Raw genomic sequence first — 15,297 nt, 5'->3', positions numbered from 1 at the left:
GTCTCCTGTGCAAAGCTCAGCAGTGCCCTCCTCCGACACACTGGGAACATACAGGCTGACTGTGCTGAGACCATGCCTTGCCAGAAGACCCTGTGCCTGGGGCTTGAGAGTATCAGAACAAGGCAAGCCAGTGCCTCAGCAAGCACTGGAGGCAGGAGCTCCTAGGAGAAGGCAACCCCCTTTCAGGGCACATAGTGTAACAAGAGAAGAGAGAGCCAGATTTTAGCAGCCACCTGCTCCCTTGGCCACAAGTTCTTGTGCAGTGCACAAGCTGTGCAACTGTCCCTAATGGCCAGGCTCTCTGGCTCCCTATCAATTTGGTGACCCACCCTTGGCTTCACTCTGTCACTGCCTCATGAGTGCCTAATAGCCCTTTTCTCCCAAACTCTCATTCTAAAGAGGTGGGACTGTGTTTCCAGTCCCCAGGGTCTGACATCAAGACTTTTTACATTCTGCTTCCAATTTGTTTTTCTACCCCCCACGCTCCAGACTTTCCTTTATGCAGGTTACTTTAGTCATTGCCTCCCCAAAAATATACATGAAATTTCATCTTCACACTCTTTCCCACTCTTTTATCCTTTTCTGTTATCCAACTACTTGATGGTTTCACTCATTTTTTTAATTCTCTGGGAGGCCCACTCAGAGTGTGTCAGCTCAGGAGTCACTGAAAAGCATTCACTGTCCTCCCATTTGGCCACTGACTATACAGCTTCTATATGAGGAGACGTGCTCATAAGAGAGTGTAAATTCCTTGAAGGCAGAAGCTAATTTGAGACATGGTCTCCATGCTCCCTGACTTAAGAATCTTGCTAAGCAGTTACCATGGAAATGATTAGCATCTCCTCCTGTTCTCTTGGGTCAAAACAGACAGACAGACAAATTGTTGAAGAGCAAGGAATTTGGCTCCCTGCCTAGATTGGCAATGAGAACATAGGACAAGTTTGAGGCGGAATCTGTGAACCTGGTTTAGTTAGCTGCCTATGAACTTGGCCAAGAATGCTCTGGCTCTTTTTAAAGAAACTGCTTCTCACTGGAGCTTCTGACCACCTGTGCCCACACCCCTGACCCCCCAGAAGCACTCTTCCTATGAGTCACTCAGACACTACACGGCTAAAGCTCCTGTGAAGAGAAAAACAGCTACATGTTCATAGGGGGTAGCCTTATGGGTAAGTTCAGTCAGATTTATGAGTTTAAGAAAGATTTATGAGTTTATGGTTTGCAAAATCTTTGGTGCATTTGCAGCAATCCTGGATCACATAAGGACTCAAATCTACTACATCTCAGCACAGGAGATATTCAGAAAATGCCCAGAAAAGGGCACCGTTGGGCACATCCCTAGCAACACAGTTATCCCACAGTCATGGTCCAGATGCAGTTCAAGGTCTGGATGTGCAGCTGGGAATAAAATAGAAGTTCTGCCTTGTGCACTTCCACTCGGCGCAAACCACTCTCATGGTAGCTAAGCACCCAAGCAAGAGCAGACCCTCCTAGACTCAGCTGTCATGTTAAAGACTAAGAGTAAAATGGCCTCAGAAAAGAAACACTTAAAACATGTATGCTCCTGGGCCTCCTCTGGTGGCACAGGTGGTTGAGTGCCGCACTATAAATCTGTCCACAGCCTCTGCAGCATTGGTTCGATCCCTGCCGGCCCACGAGGGTCCCACGTGACGCGGCAGACCTCTCCTGTCTCACCTGCTGCTCCCCTCAGCAGTGTATTTCGTCAGTCTGCCTGTTCTGTTTCCCACTCTGTCTCTGGTGGATCGTCTCACCCTCCCACACATCTGGCCTGTACCCTGGTTCTTGTATAAATAAATAAATCTTTTTTTTAAAAAAAGAGGTATGCTTCTCAGATGTATTCCCCTGTCTGCAATGACTCGACAAGTGTAAACGTACAGTGAAGTTGTGTCCTGCTGGGGCAGCTTGGGGAAGATGGCGCTGGCCCCGGCATTCACAGCTTTACCTGACTGGGCAGACTGAGTGAGCCAGGGCTGAGCTGGCAGCTTTGCCGGAGCTGTGAACCTGGCCTCTGGAGGGGTTGAGGGTGGGGCTTGGGCAAAGGTCTTGACTCAGCGCTGGCAGGGAGGGTGGAGAAACTTTGGGACGGTTTCTTTGTGTGACTGGTGGGTATCTCTGCCCATGACTGACTCTGTGACAATATTCATGGGGTAATAAGAACCCCGAGTCACAGAGAGCAAACCCTTCACTATGATTTAAATTGGTGGTGAGTTTACAGGGTGAGAAAATCCACAAGGAACACAGCATTCATTCTATTGATAAAAAGAACATGTCAACTGGAGAAAATGCTGGAGCCTTATTTGTTGGTTAGGGTATTCAAGAAGGCCTATGGTCACAAACACCTTACAGGGGTCTGCTCCACCTCCCAGGACAGGCCCTGCAGCCTCTGCATCACCTGGGAGCATGAGGAAAAGGCAGACTCTCAGGCAAACCTATGATGATGGTAACTAATGCTTATTGAGAGTTACTTACACCCAAGTACTTGCCAATGTTGCTCTCTTCTTACAACATTGTGAGGTAATATAATCCTTTTACACTCGAGGAAACTGAGGCACAGGTTTGGTTCCTCACTTCAATCCCTTGTATGTGATTTCTGAAATCAAAGTGGCAGGTGACTGGTAGAGATCCAACTAACCAGAGAGTCGTCCCTGGGTTTTCCCACCCCACACCCCCAAGCCAGTCCCCTAGAGCTGAGAGCTTTGCAAAGACTCCCAACCCAGCAATGGGCACAATTCAGATTTGTGCATCAGCCAAACTACCAGAAATCAGATGGGTTCATGCTTTTTCCGGGTAAACCGAGAAAATTTAATCTCCTTTGGGAGACTGTTTCTCCTGTCCTTAATTTGGAGGTGCCACCTCAGGAGTAAGGCAGCACCAGGCGGGTGGTGGCTGATTGGAACTGCTCCAGAGGTGGACCCGGGGCTGGAAGGGGATGCCTGTTTTGCCTGAGAGTCTGCCTTTCTCTCGTGCTCCCAGGTGATGCAGAGGCTGCGGGGCCTGTCCTGGGTACTGGAGTGCAGGTAGGCCGAACATGCACTTGACTCTCATCTCAGCCCTGGTCCCCTACTGCTGTGCCTCTGAAAAGCCTCCTATTCCTGGGCCTCAGTCCCTTCTCTTTAGTTCAGAATAATGACACTGCCTCCTCCCCTGCAGGCTGCTGAGAGCTTCTCACATAGTGTGTGTGACAAACCCTGGTGCCTCACATTTCAGCTCAGGGCTGCTTCTCAAGAGTTCCTTTCTTAGGTTCCTTTGGGTTTGGAGCTGTTCCCGCTGGCAGCTGGGATAACGAGATCTGGCCTAACCAGCCCTCTCTCAGGGACACATATCTGCTGCCTCTAAATCACACCAACACACTGAGGAGAGCTGAGGAGATGTTGTGAGGTCAGACTAAACTCAGGGATAAATTGTCTGTGCTCCTTGAGATGACACCTAGGGGTCCCTGTGACCTAGAGGTGAATCACTCAATTTATGATGTTTTCCACACTTCAGGACATAGAAGAGGGTGTTGGTAATGGTGTCATCCTCTGTTCTGGCTGTGTGATCCAGGGCAAATTACTTAACCTCTCTGAACTTTGGTGCACTCATCTGTATGTGGTATGAATCAAAACCTGTCATGGGGCTGCTGTGAGGTACCGCACATATTCAGTGTTTCCTAAAGAGCAGCAAGAGTTATTATTGTGATTTGGACATGGGTTATAAGAGGGGATGCTGGGATACTATAACAGAAGACTTGAAAATTTGCTTTTAAAATATCAGCATGAGTGCATTCAAATGCTATGTTTATGATCTTGTAATGGTTATATTGTACAGTTGGGCTGGCAAAGAAGAGGTGAATGCATATTTTAAAGAGTATTTTTTTAAAAACACTATTTTTTTCATAGTGAGATCTTCATGGACAATGGTGTATTTGAGGTTTGGAGGAGGTAGGTGGGAAGGTACAGATGGCAACATGATGCTTTATTCTGGGGAGCAGTGGAGGAATATCTTTGCAGCTGAAAGGGACTAGTTATTCTTGTGTGAAGGGGGAAGTCATATAAGCAGTAATCAATGAAGCTTCCATTCCAGTGTGTCACTTGAAGCCAAAGCAATCATTTTGGAGCACGTGAGATTGAGCTACCATAGCTCAATTGCTGGAGAAATTACCACGGCTTACCTGATATCTATAAATAGTTGCATATACAAAATATCGCCATTCCAAAGTTGTGCATGCTATGCGAGTCTTACTGGGGAACTTTATAGCCTTAATTCTTTACTCAGTTATAGCTCTCTAAAATATGTATGCAAAAACATTTACAGAATTGTGGTTAACTACTTTAATCGCCCATACAGACTAAAGTAGTGATTGAAAGGGAACAAAAGAAAGCAGCTGAAATGTCACCTACACAAGGGAGACAAATCAATTTGTTATTTCTCTACAAGGTAGCCTATGTCTACTGATGTATATGTCGAGGACTTCAGGCTTACGATCAACTGAGTTACTGTAAAGTGAAATTTTCATTATAGAGCTGCCTTTTATTTTCCTTCTTTATTTCTATTTAAATCACAGTTCTCAAAATAAAATTCTGTAAAAAGTAGCAATGCATTTCTGAAGACATTTTTCAAAGATGTAATTTAAAAACACATCATCTCCCTACAGAACTCATATTTTTGTATGATAAAAAGAAGTTAACATATAAAACCTCAAGGACCGCCTTTCCCCTGTGTGCCGCTGCCCTTTGCTAGGCCCTGTCACAGGAGAGCAGGCTCTCCGGGGGCTGGCCTGAAGCCTCTTGCTGTGTGTTATCTGTTTGTGTCTGAGATCTAGGTCAAGCAGGGAAGAACTTTCGGTTTCATCACCAGCTTCCAAGTTGTCTCAAGGCTGAAACTGGAGAAGCAGGAATCACAGGGACCTCAAGACAAGGCCAGACCTGCAGTAACAGCTGGGAGATTTAGCCCCTCCCATGGCTTCCTCGACCCTCCCATCCTGGGGCCAGGGTGGGGGAAGGATGAGGACATAGGCAACTTGTAGTAGGGCCCCATAAGTACCCACTCACCGTCCATGAATCTTCCCCTAGGAGATTGCCACCCATGAGTGGCTGAGCCAAAAGAGCAGAGTCTGGTTTTACCTTTCTACCTAATAATGTTGCCAGCTACACAATATGTGGGGCGGGAAGAGAAGCTTATCTACTAGAACTTGTCTGCAAAGGCAGTGTATGGAGTTGTTAAGAACAGGCTGTGCAGTCAAACTGCTAAGCCAGGCACTTACTTCCTTAGCTACATGACCTCAAAAAATGGTTTGATTGTTGAACCTCTCTGTGCACCAGTTTCCTTATGTGTAAAATGTGGACTATAATCATACTACCTTGTAGGACTGAAGGAGGATTAAAATGAGTTGATATGTTACAATAATAAAATGCTCCTAGCACATACATGTAAAAGGTTCTATAAAGGTTAGATATCGGTTAAATATTATATTGCTGTTATTGTATTAAGTTCCATGAAAGTAGGAATTGTTGTGTGTTTGTTGTTGGTCCGCCTTAATATATGTCTGGTACTGAATAGGTGCACAATAAATACTTGTTGGGTAAATGAAAATTATTTTAACAATCAGGTAAAACTGATGTGGACAATATCTATTTGGGCCAGCGGAGGGCAGCATGTAGCTATGACTGACTAATTCTGGACAAAGGTAATATAATATATAGGACTGCTCCTTGTGAGTTGGATCTTGGGTTGAAAGGTAACTATTGCACCTGTATGAGTAATGCTGCCACCTCCAAGGTACCTTTGTGCAGGCTAGAATGACGAAGAAATTGAAATTTTCAACGTGCTTTGCTTCAATTATTTTGTCCTCATACGTTCACCTTTTCAATTTCCTCTCTTCTTGCTTCCCTCTGTCCCCTTTCCTCCCTTCTTTCCCTACCTCCTTCTCCTCTGTCTGTCTGTCTGTCTCTCAGACACACACACACACTCATTCACACACTCACTCACACTACTAATTGGTACAAACTCCCAAGTTCTATCTGGACAATTGCAGCTTGCACTGCAAACCCTGACATCGAGAATGGATATCCTTATACAATATTCTTCCAAACCAATGCATGCTGCTACATGTGTCTGGCAAAAAGAGGAGTGAATTTGATAAAACTAGATCCCCAAAGATACTGTAACTTGGCCAAGAGCACACAGCAATTACTGGTATGGTTAGAACAACAGCCAGGGCTTCCTGCTCTGTCCATCCCACCAGCCATCACTTTTGCTGCCCTTTTACACACAGAGGAGCCCTATATAACTGTAAGCTTCTGGCCCAGATGTTGATCCCCTGGGCTCTGGCACAAAGAAACTGCTGCTTCCCCGGGCAGCAAACTGTGAGGCCCGGGCATAGAGGACAGGCAATCACCCTGCCTATTTGGCCCTCAGTTCACTTGTTTCCCCACAGCTCTCATGCTGACCCAGTTTGAGTCCATCTTCCCTGGAAGGAGAATTTGCTTGGCACTGAGAGGGTCTATATAGGGAAAGTGAAAGGTGTGTTCCCAGGGAGCCCCTGGAGAGCCCTCGGGAATGGAGCGCAAAACATCTAATTGCTAGCAGTTTCTGGGCTAGCTGGCAGCTGGAATGGTTCCTGCATTAGCCTCATAACTGCTCCAAAGTCTCCACTCAGGGGGTGCACACTACTACAACCTTCCCAATTTACTTAAGAACTTGTCCTTTGTGATTATTTAAAAAAATTATGCTTGGACCTCCCTGGAGGTACAGGGTTAAAGTCTATCAATCTATTGTCAGCCACTGTGGCCTAAGTTTGATCCCTAGCCAGGGAGCTGAACCACAGGGTGCAGCAGACCTCTCCTGTCTTGCCAGCTGCTCCCCTTAGCAGTGTATTTCAGTAGATCTGCCTGTTCTGCTCCCCACTCTGTCTCTGGTGAATCCTCTTACCCCCTGCACCTCTGGCCTATACCCCAGTTCTTCTATACATAAATAAAAATAAATCTTCAAATAAAAAAACTGATACATATGTAACTGTTTGGAAAAAAATATTTAATTGAGATTCCTACTGAAAAACAATATTCCTTATGAACTGACAAAGAAAACTAGAAAAGGAAATTTAAAATATTAGAAAAACTATGGGTGACCAATTATCTTAGATGAGGAAGTTTTTTAAGCATGATAGCAAAAGTAGAAACTCTAAAGAAAAGATTTACAGATTGATTATAAAAATAAAAAAAAGCTCTATGCTCCAGAAGACAACAAAAACAAGCAGCAAATTTGAAAAGCAAGCAGCAAATTTGGAAAAGTTTGGCTACCTATATGAGACAAATGGGAAATACTCCGATTTAAAATATCAAAGGAAAACAAAGATCTGGAGAATAAACTATTCTTTTGAAAATATTTCTTTGAAAAGAATTTCCTTAACACATTTTCTTAATTTCTTGCTTCCCCCCTACCTCCCCTTACCTCTCTTTGGCAGGGATGTTTCTTTGAACAGTGCTTGGCCCATACAGGATACTCAAATACACTTAATAAATGAATGACTGAAATTTGGCCCCAGTAATTCTACTCTTAGGAATTAATCTTAAAGTAGCAAGAGAGAAATACAGAAAGATTTGCACCCAAGGATGTTCATTTTGGCATGTGTTACTTTGCAAACCATTTAAATGCCCAACAATAGAGGATTAGTAAACAAATGACACATCCTTACCAGAGACTACAGTAATAAAGTCATTAAAATAGAAAAAATATGTATAGAATGTAGAGAATATGTAGAGAATATTCATAGAAAAAAATCATATAAGAACACTGATATCTAAATAGTATTTATTTTTAGGTGGTATGACTATAATCAATCTTTTATCCTTTCCTCTGTGTTGCCTAACTTTTAAAATAAGCCTATTTTGTTTTTAAGATCAGATAAAAATATGTGGCTTCCTTCCTAGGTAGCTGACCCTTGCAGGCAAGTAACAGCCCACGTGACCCTCACCTACAAAGAGGGTGCCCTGTAAACTTCATGCTTAGGGGACATTCCTCAGCATGTTCCTTACCCTTTGAGGTTCCATCTGCAGCAGCGCCCAGAGGTGGCCTTTCTTCAGTTTTCCCTCGTCAGCCTCAATTCTTCATTCCTTTCACTGCTTCCTGAGACCACTTTTCAAACTTGCACACAAACCCTCACCTCCGTGTCAGCTTTTAGGGAGACCTTGGCTAAGAACATGATCCTACCCACTTCCAGGGACCTTTGTGAAGTAGCACACACACAAAGGAATAATCTTTAAAGCATGGATTGTCAGTTCATGGGAGTCGGGCAATTAAACTGTGCGATGCCTGGGCGAAATTTCTTTTTTTCTTTTTTTAAAGCTTTATTTTTATTTATTTATTTATTTATACAAGCACTGGGTACAGTCAGAAGCGCGGGAGGGTGAGAGAATTCACCAGAGCCAGAGCGGGGAGCGGAGCAGGCAGAAGGACCGAAGTACACTGCTGAGGGGAGCAGCGGGCGGCAGGAGAGGTCTGCGCGCCATGTGGGACCCTCCTCCGGTGGCCGGGGAGCAGCCGGGGATCGAACCGGCGCTGCAGAGGCTGCGGGCAGCTTCGCAACCCAGCGCTCAACCGCTGCGCCACCGGGGAGGCCATGGGAGAAATTTCTATCTAGCCAGTGCTTGAGGAACGTGGGCCAAGTGCCAAGCAGTGGGAAAATCCCATGTTACCTACCCTACCTGTAGGTAACTTCCAGCCCCTCCGTGTCCTTAAGAGAGGTCTGCTTGCATGGCCCCATCCCAACCTTGACTCATCCCTAAAGGAGGAGGTGCTGGGTACAGGAGCCATTCAAGGGAGTTCAGAGCCTCCAAGGAATTCAAAATAGCCACAGGTCTGTGGCAACACCGAATCAATTAACAGCAGATCTACCTGTATCTCTCATCCATCGACAGTAATACCAGCACACCCGCCCACAGCAGATCCAGATTAGGCATCTATATACAGCCTCTATGGCTAGAGGATGCCATTAACAAAGTCTCTGGTGATTTTTAGAATCAAAGTTGGTGAAGATTTCAGAGACCATATAGGTGAAGGGGGTGCGAGAGGGAGAAGCTTCCCTGAAGATCCCAAAGCAAAGTTATACACAGAACAGGAACTCACTAAAAAGCAGTAATAATTGTGAAGCAAGTACAAATTCCCTAGATTCGAGTCCATCTTGAGGATTTGCTCCGGGGTAGCTGTCATTCTCCCCTTGGCCAGGAGAGGGCAGACGCTTGCCACCGCTGGAGGTGGGGAGCAGGCAGCTTTTTCTTAGCCTGGAATAACATCTCCCAATAAGGTAATTTTGCTCCAATGAGACTTGCAGTTCAAAAACAAAATTCCTTTTAGTTACAACTTTGTCATTCACCACTCTGACCTTCATGTGTTTATTATGTGAAGTAGGAAACCCACTATGTGACTGTGAAGCAGTGTTATTAGGGAAAAGACACATAAATTATAAAGTTCCATTACAGAACACACACAGAAAAAAAGTTTCTCAGCAATGGTGTGTGCATATAAGGGATGAACAAAAGAAGTAAGTCTAGGCCAAGGAACACTTTTCTGATCTTGGATGACTATATATTTGTAAATTATCCAGCATTTGAAACTAATTTTGCATGTAAAAATGCCTTAATTTCTTATATTTCAAACTGTGCTTAAAAGATGTGCTTTACCGCTTGAATCTGTGTGTGAGAAAAGTGAACTATCACAGGGATACATGCAAAGTTCTAGAATTTAGTTGGAAAATATGACTGAATACAAATGAACATATTGGTGACATTAATTTTTTTTCAACAATAGGCATTTTAGTGATTACATGGCCATGAGAAGCAAAAAAAAAAAATGGTTATTTTTTTATGATCTAGTGCCATTTTCTTAGGATGTTGAGTCCTAGTTGAGGTATTATTTTTACACTAATCTGTGACCACAGAGCAATGCTGTAGCCTCAGTTCATCTTTTGGAACAGTAACTAGAATGCAGTTAACAGGCAAGCAATCACGAGGGACTGGAGACCATGTCTGGAGAAGGAGCTGAAGAACCAAGATGTGGGTCTAGAGAATAGCAGCCTGATGGGGACAGGGCCTCCATGGAGGGGGTCAAAGGGTCAAAGTCACCAGGGAAAGTCTGGTCTCAGTAATGAAGGGAGTTCTCAACAAACGACAGCTAAGTGCATTGCCACAGAGACAGGAAGGTCCAGACACTAGGCAGTTCAAGGAGTGCCTGGAAACTGACTGATGTCAGAAGAAATGACTCTGCTGAAATAGTCTCAACCAAATTACCCATATAGCACAAAACCAGTCACATACAAATACATGATGGACGAGAGCGAGCTTGTGGAGGTCAGGATGATTCCTGTAGCATGATAGATGAAAGATCCTTGCAATCCAGCAACACAGACACAGCATCACCGAGTCATACTGCACCACAAGTCATTACCAAGTGCACTAACATAGCCAGATAATGGCTGTCAGTAAAAGGAGCAAAGTCTGCTTGGGTCAGGGAAGAGGTTCCCAAAGAATCTAGGCTTTCAAACACTCAGAGAGTTTGGGATTAGCGAGGTGTGTCCACTGGCTCATCCACTAATCCTCCCTGATTGAATTCCCTTACCAGGCTAGGTACCTTTAGAGAGTAGTGTGTATTTTCTCTGGAGGCACAGGGTGATTGCTCCGACTTCATCATGGTTAGTGTGTTATTGCTTCTATGTTCTCTTTTCTCCCTCTCAGTTACCCAAGAATAGGAAGAAGGAATGTGTTGGATGATGGAGTCACAAGATAGGGTGTAAACTTTGTTGTAAAAGATTGCGTGGGAATTGTAATTCATTGAGATTCCCTAGTTTGACCAGTCAGTCTCAAACCTGAGTCATTTGAGAGAGTGATAAAGTTTCAGGAACTGCCAAGGTGAGTGTGAGACCCAAGACCAATCTCCCCTCTGAATTTCTTTTAACTTTTGCAAAAGTACCTACAGGAATCTCTAGGTTTGACTTCCAAGGGCTCCTCCAGCTCTGAGATGTGGGCTGAAGGACTCTGGCATGAGAACATTGCGAAGGGTGCTTTATCTCAGCTCTCAGAAGTGGCAATCATACAGAGAACCACTTCATTAGTATGGCTGTTTTCTTCTCCTGCATGGAAAATGTAGGACGAGCACCTAGAATAACCAATAGGTTAAGCAATATAAACCAGTACTTTTAGAAGATTTGTCCATTGCATACTTGGATTTTCTAATTTTTTTAAAACAGATAATTAGGACACATTACACTTTTCTATAGCAGCCTTCAAAACTACTAGAAAAAAATTTAGATGATTTGTAAAACTTGTACACAGTCAATAATTCGTATTTTTAGGTTTGTTGTCTTTCTCTCACTCTTAATTTCTTGAGCTTTTCATGGATTGAAATGGTTGTGCTCACCCTGCAGTCTTGAAACTGAGGACATTGGTAGTAGAATTCCAACACCCATTTATTTGTGGAGAAGATAGAACACATGGAGGGATAGGCTACAACCTCTCTCCTTTGACCTCCAGTTTCTCCTCCAAAATCTGCTATTTCCCTCCTGTCGTAGGATAAAAATTATCTTTTCACTTATTCAAAACTATCTCATCAACTTATGTTCTTGACTCCAACTCTCTTTACCTCCCATGGGATTTGTTACCTTCTCATCATCTTGACTCATAGCTGTTCTCACCCCTCAGTCCAGTTCTTTCCCAGCCTACCAGCACAGAGCTTCCTTCCCTCTCCTCCTGGAGCCGCCATCTTATCGCTTTCATGCCCATCATGATCACCCATGATTCTGCACCCCTTCTTTCTGACCCGAGAAAGCCTCATATAGCCAAACCACCAATTCCAATAGACGTTACTTGATCCTTAAATGCTATCCAGACTTTCAGGATATCTAACATTGTTCCCCTTTTTCATGGATCTGGTTTGTTCTTTGGCTTCATCATTATCTTGCATTTATTCTGATTCATCAACTCATTTTCTTTTTTTCCACCTCTTGCGGAGTGGTTTACCACTCTTGCCATTTTTCTTCTTTGATACTCTGATGCTCTGCCCCACTTGTATTTCTCATTCTCAATGACAATGTCCAAATATCCTTCCCTGCATGGTCTGTTTCACCTCTCATTTCTTTTTTTTTTTTTTTTTTAAAGATTTATTTATTTATTTATTTATTTATTTATTTATTTATTTATACAAGCACTGGGTACAGGCAGAAGCGCGGGAGGGTAAGAGAATTCACCAGAGCCAGAGCGGGGAGCAGAGCAGGCAGAAGGACCAAAGTACACTGCTGAGGGGAGCAGCGGGCGGCAGGAGAGGTCTGCGCGCGGTGTGGGACCCTCCTCAGGTGGCCGGGGAGCAGCCGGGGATCGAACCGGCGCCGCAGAGGCCGCGGGCAGCCTCGCAACCCAGCGCTCAACCGCTGCGCCACCAGGGAGGCCCTCACCTCTCATTTCTAATGAGAGGACTTTTAAGTCTCAGTCCCTGCCATCCAAACCCATCATTTGTCCATTGTGGTAGAAGTCTTCTCTGCCCAGCTCAAAATGGAGTCTTCATTTTTTGGTGCGAGTGCTGAATCCTAACCACTTTAACACTAGGGGGCATCAGTGATTCTCCATTCTTTGGAACTAACCCCAACCCACAGGTTGAGCGGCCAGCAGCCATCTGACTGACTTCCTGATCATAGCTGATTGATGACCAGACAAGCATCTGTTTGAGGTCTAGCCATGAAGTGAAAAAGCAAAGACTTAGATGAGTAAACAGTAATGCTCTAGGGAAAATGCCCTGAATTTCCAGTGCTGTGACCCCTTAGAGCTGCCCTGGTTAATTCAACATTCCATGGAAGTGAAGGAATGTCCTAGTAATGTTGTTCTTCAGGCTAAGTTACTATATATATATATATATATATATATATATATATATATATATGCATATATAGCCACACATGCCATCCCATAGGGAACTTAACAACTCAGTACAGAAAGTGTCATCCTAGTTCCAGAAATAGATACTGCCCCCAAACATACTGATTTGATGGCAAAATATTTTAATTTTTCATAAAGTTACATTCCCTACCCACTCCCCACCCCATAGACTCAACATGGAAAAGAATCTACATGCATGTGCTGGCTGAGCAGGAGGGCGACGCGTGCATATACATATATGCATGTACATACAGGTTTATTTGAAAGATCGAATAAACTTTTGGTGACGGCTTGAAGCATCTTATCAAAAGAAAACACATTTTAAGCAAGAGGTTAAAAAAGCTTTCAGACCCAAAGGTCATTTAATACAATAAATCCTACTTGGGTAGGTTAGCAAATATTTTTTAAAACCCACATCCAACAGATTGGTTAGTATTGGACACACAACATTTGGTTTCAAAGCTGAAATGCCCCTGGTGTAATAGATCTTATGAAATTCAGTTATATTATGCCATAAAAAATAGGGACACATATCTATTGACAACTTAAATATTACCTCAATAGGCTACTTGGTGATATAAATAGGAAAAAAAAAAGTGGTCATGGACTAGAAGTGAGAAGACTATGACACCAACCTTTCTTGGACTGCAAAGGATGTTAAAATCTATCCTAGAATCTAAAACAGGAAAATGAGTCAAATATTCCACTCCATACAGATCCCATCTGGCCCGAACCATCCCCCAAGCAGTACACCCCCAACACATGAGGTTACTAACCACCTGCTACAGATGTTACTATGTCACTAATTAACAACCATCACAGAGAATGTGTCATACCAGAGGTTTTTTTTTTTTTTGTTGTTGTTGTTGTTTGTTTTTTTATCATACACGATGCATTAGTGGCTGCAGGGATCTTCCTCCGAGCGCTACCGTAGGAGGTAAACTGACAACCGTTCACGCACTGGTCCAAGAAACCACAGCTAAGAGACTCGAGCATTCGTTTGCACATGGAGCTCGCTCTGGCACACTCCCCACTCTAGTGAGAGAGGCTGGGGTGTGGGGGACAGTCCCAGCCGGGTGCAGCAGCCTCTACTCCTGGGCCTCCTTGCGGGTCAACTTGTAGATTTCGGTGGGTCCGTCCACGTGGGTGATAGTGGTGGTGAGCTGGAGTTCTTCCCCACTGTGGACACCCAGATCGCCTGAAACAGGGTTTTTGGCATTAGATGTGTTGGAGAAGGAAACAGAAGCTGGATTCACCTCAGTAACAATCGCCCCGATGCCAGCCCTCTTCCACATCCTGAGCTTATAAAAGAGAAACCAAGGCACACAACACCTATAAGGAGGGCTGACTCTCAGCCTTTTCACTCGGATGTTGCTGTGATTTCACAGCATTTGTGTCTGCCAGGGAAGAGATATTCAAGATAGATGAGTCAGTTCACTGTTTCTATTATTCGTAGTAATTATTAACCTTTAATGAGAGCTCCCTTTGTGCCTGACGCTATTCTTGATGCTTTATAAGTGACTCTATTTGACCCTGTAGGCCCTGGGGCGGGGGTGGGGGGCACACTCTGATCCTGCCAGCTCTCAGTTGAGGACGCTGGGAGGGAAGTAAGGTAACTGCTCCAGGTGGAGGAACAGACACATCACAGAGCCTGGAACTGGGCCGAGGCAGCACAGCACACCTCCGACCAACAGGGAGGGCAGGCACGCACACACTTGCTGTGAATAATTGACAAGGCAGCTAGAGCGTGAGAAAGCAGATAAGAATCTGTCCAGAGCAGGCAGGGTATTACACATAATATTTGGGAACCACTAAGTGTTTTCTTCTTGAGGAAAAAATACCAGAAATGTGCCCTGAACTTCCTGCTGTCCCTAGGGCTATACACACCACCAGTGTGTTGACCTTGTCAGTGGACTGGGGTGTGCCTCTGCTAAAATGGCATAATATGCCCTTTTCTCAATTAACAGGACAAAAGTTTCTGCAAGTCAAACGCTTAAAGTTTGCTACCTGCCATTGAGACAATTAAAGGAATGTATAACAGGCAAATGGAAAGTGGAAAAGGCCAGGACCCAGCCCTGCTCAGTGGGACCATGTGGGCATGTGCAGAGAGGGTGCTGGAGAACAAAAGGCTAAAGGTACGCCTGGGATTTCTGTATTTATACTCTGCCCATATTATTTCTTATTTCTGGGGCTGAAATATTCCTGAGTTCAAGCATGGAATTAAACACAGAAGTACTGTTTTCTATTGAGATTCCACAGCAGAACTTAGAACATAACTGGCCCCACCCCCAGGACTATTATTTCCTCACTGGTTTAAGAATTGCTGGGCATTAATGAATCTGGTGGCCTTAGAAGCCATGGGGTCAGTACACACCTCTTGATC

General features: G+C 44.3%; 1 protein-coding gene across 3 annotated transcripts in view; it reads right to left on the bottom strand.

Annotated features, from left to right (window-relative positions):
- Positions 1 to 15,297, bottom strand: part of WLS (Wnt ligand secretion mediator) — a gene marked incomplete at its 3' end in the record, with an annotated part of 134,142 nt that overhangs the window by 15,031 nt on the left and 103,814 nt on the right. For 2 of the 3 annotated variants that reach the window (XM_084241596.1, XM_084241598.1), the window contains one exon: positions 13,821 to 14,112. The exons of the other annotated variant lie outside the window; for it this stretch is intronic. In XM_084241596.1, the coding sequence (XP_084097722.1) occupies positions 14,003 to 14,112 (110 nt within the window). Of the gene's footprint in view, positions 1 to 13,820; positions 14,113 to 15,297 lie in introns of those variants that run through there. 3 annotated transcript variants of the gene reach the window in all.

The sequence above is a fragment of the Talpa europaea genome (genome assembly GCF_964194135.1).
Source record: "Talpa europaea genome assembly, chromosome: 9".
Taxonomy (NCBI): Eukaryota; Metazoa; Chordata; class Mammalia; order Eulipotyphla; family Talpidae; genus Talpa; species Talpa europaea.
The sequence above is the reverse complement of the archived record's forward strand: the minus strand, read 5'-3'. Positions and strand labels throughout refer to the sequence as shown.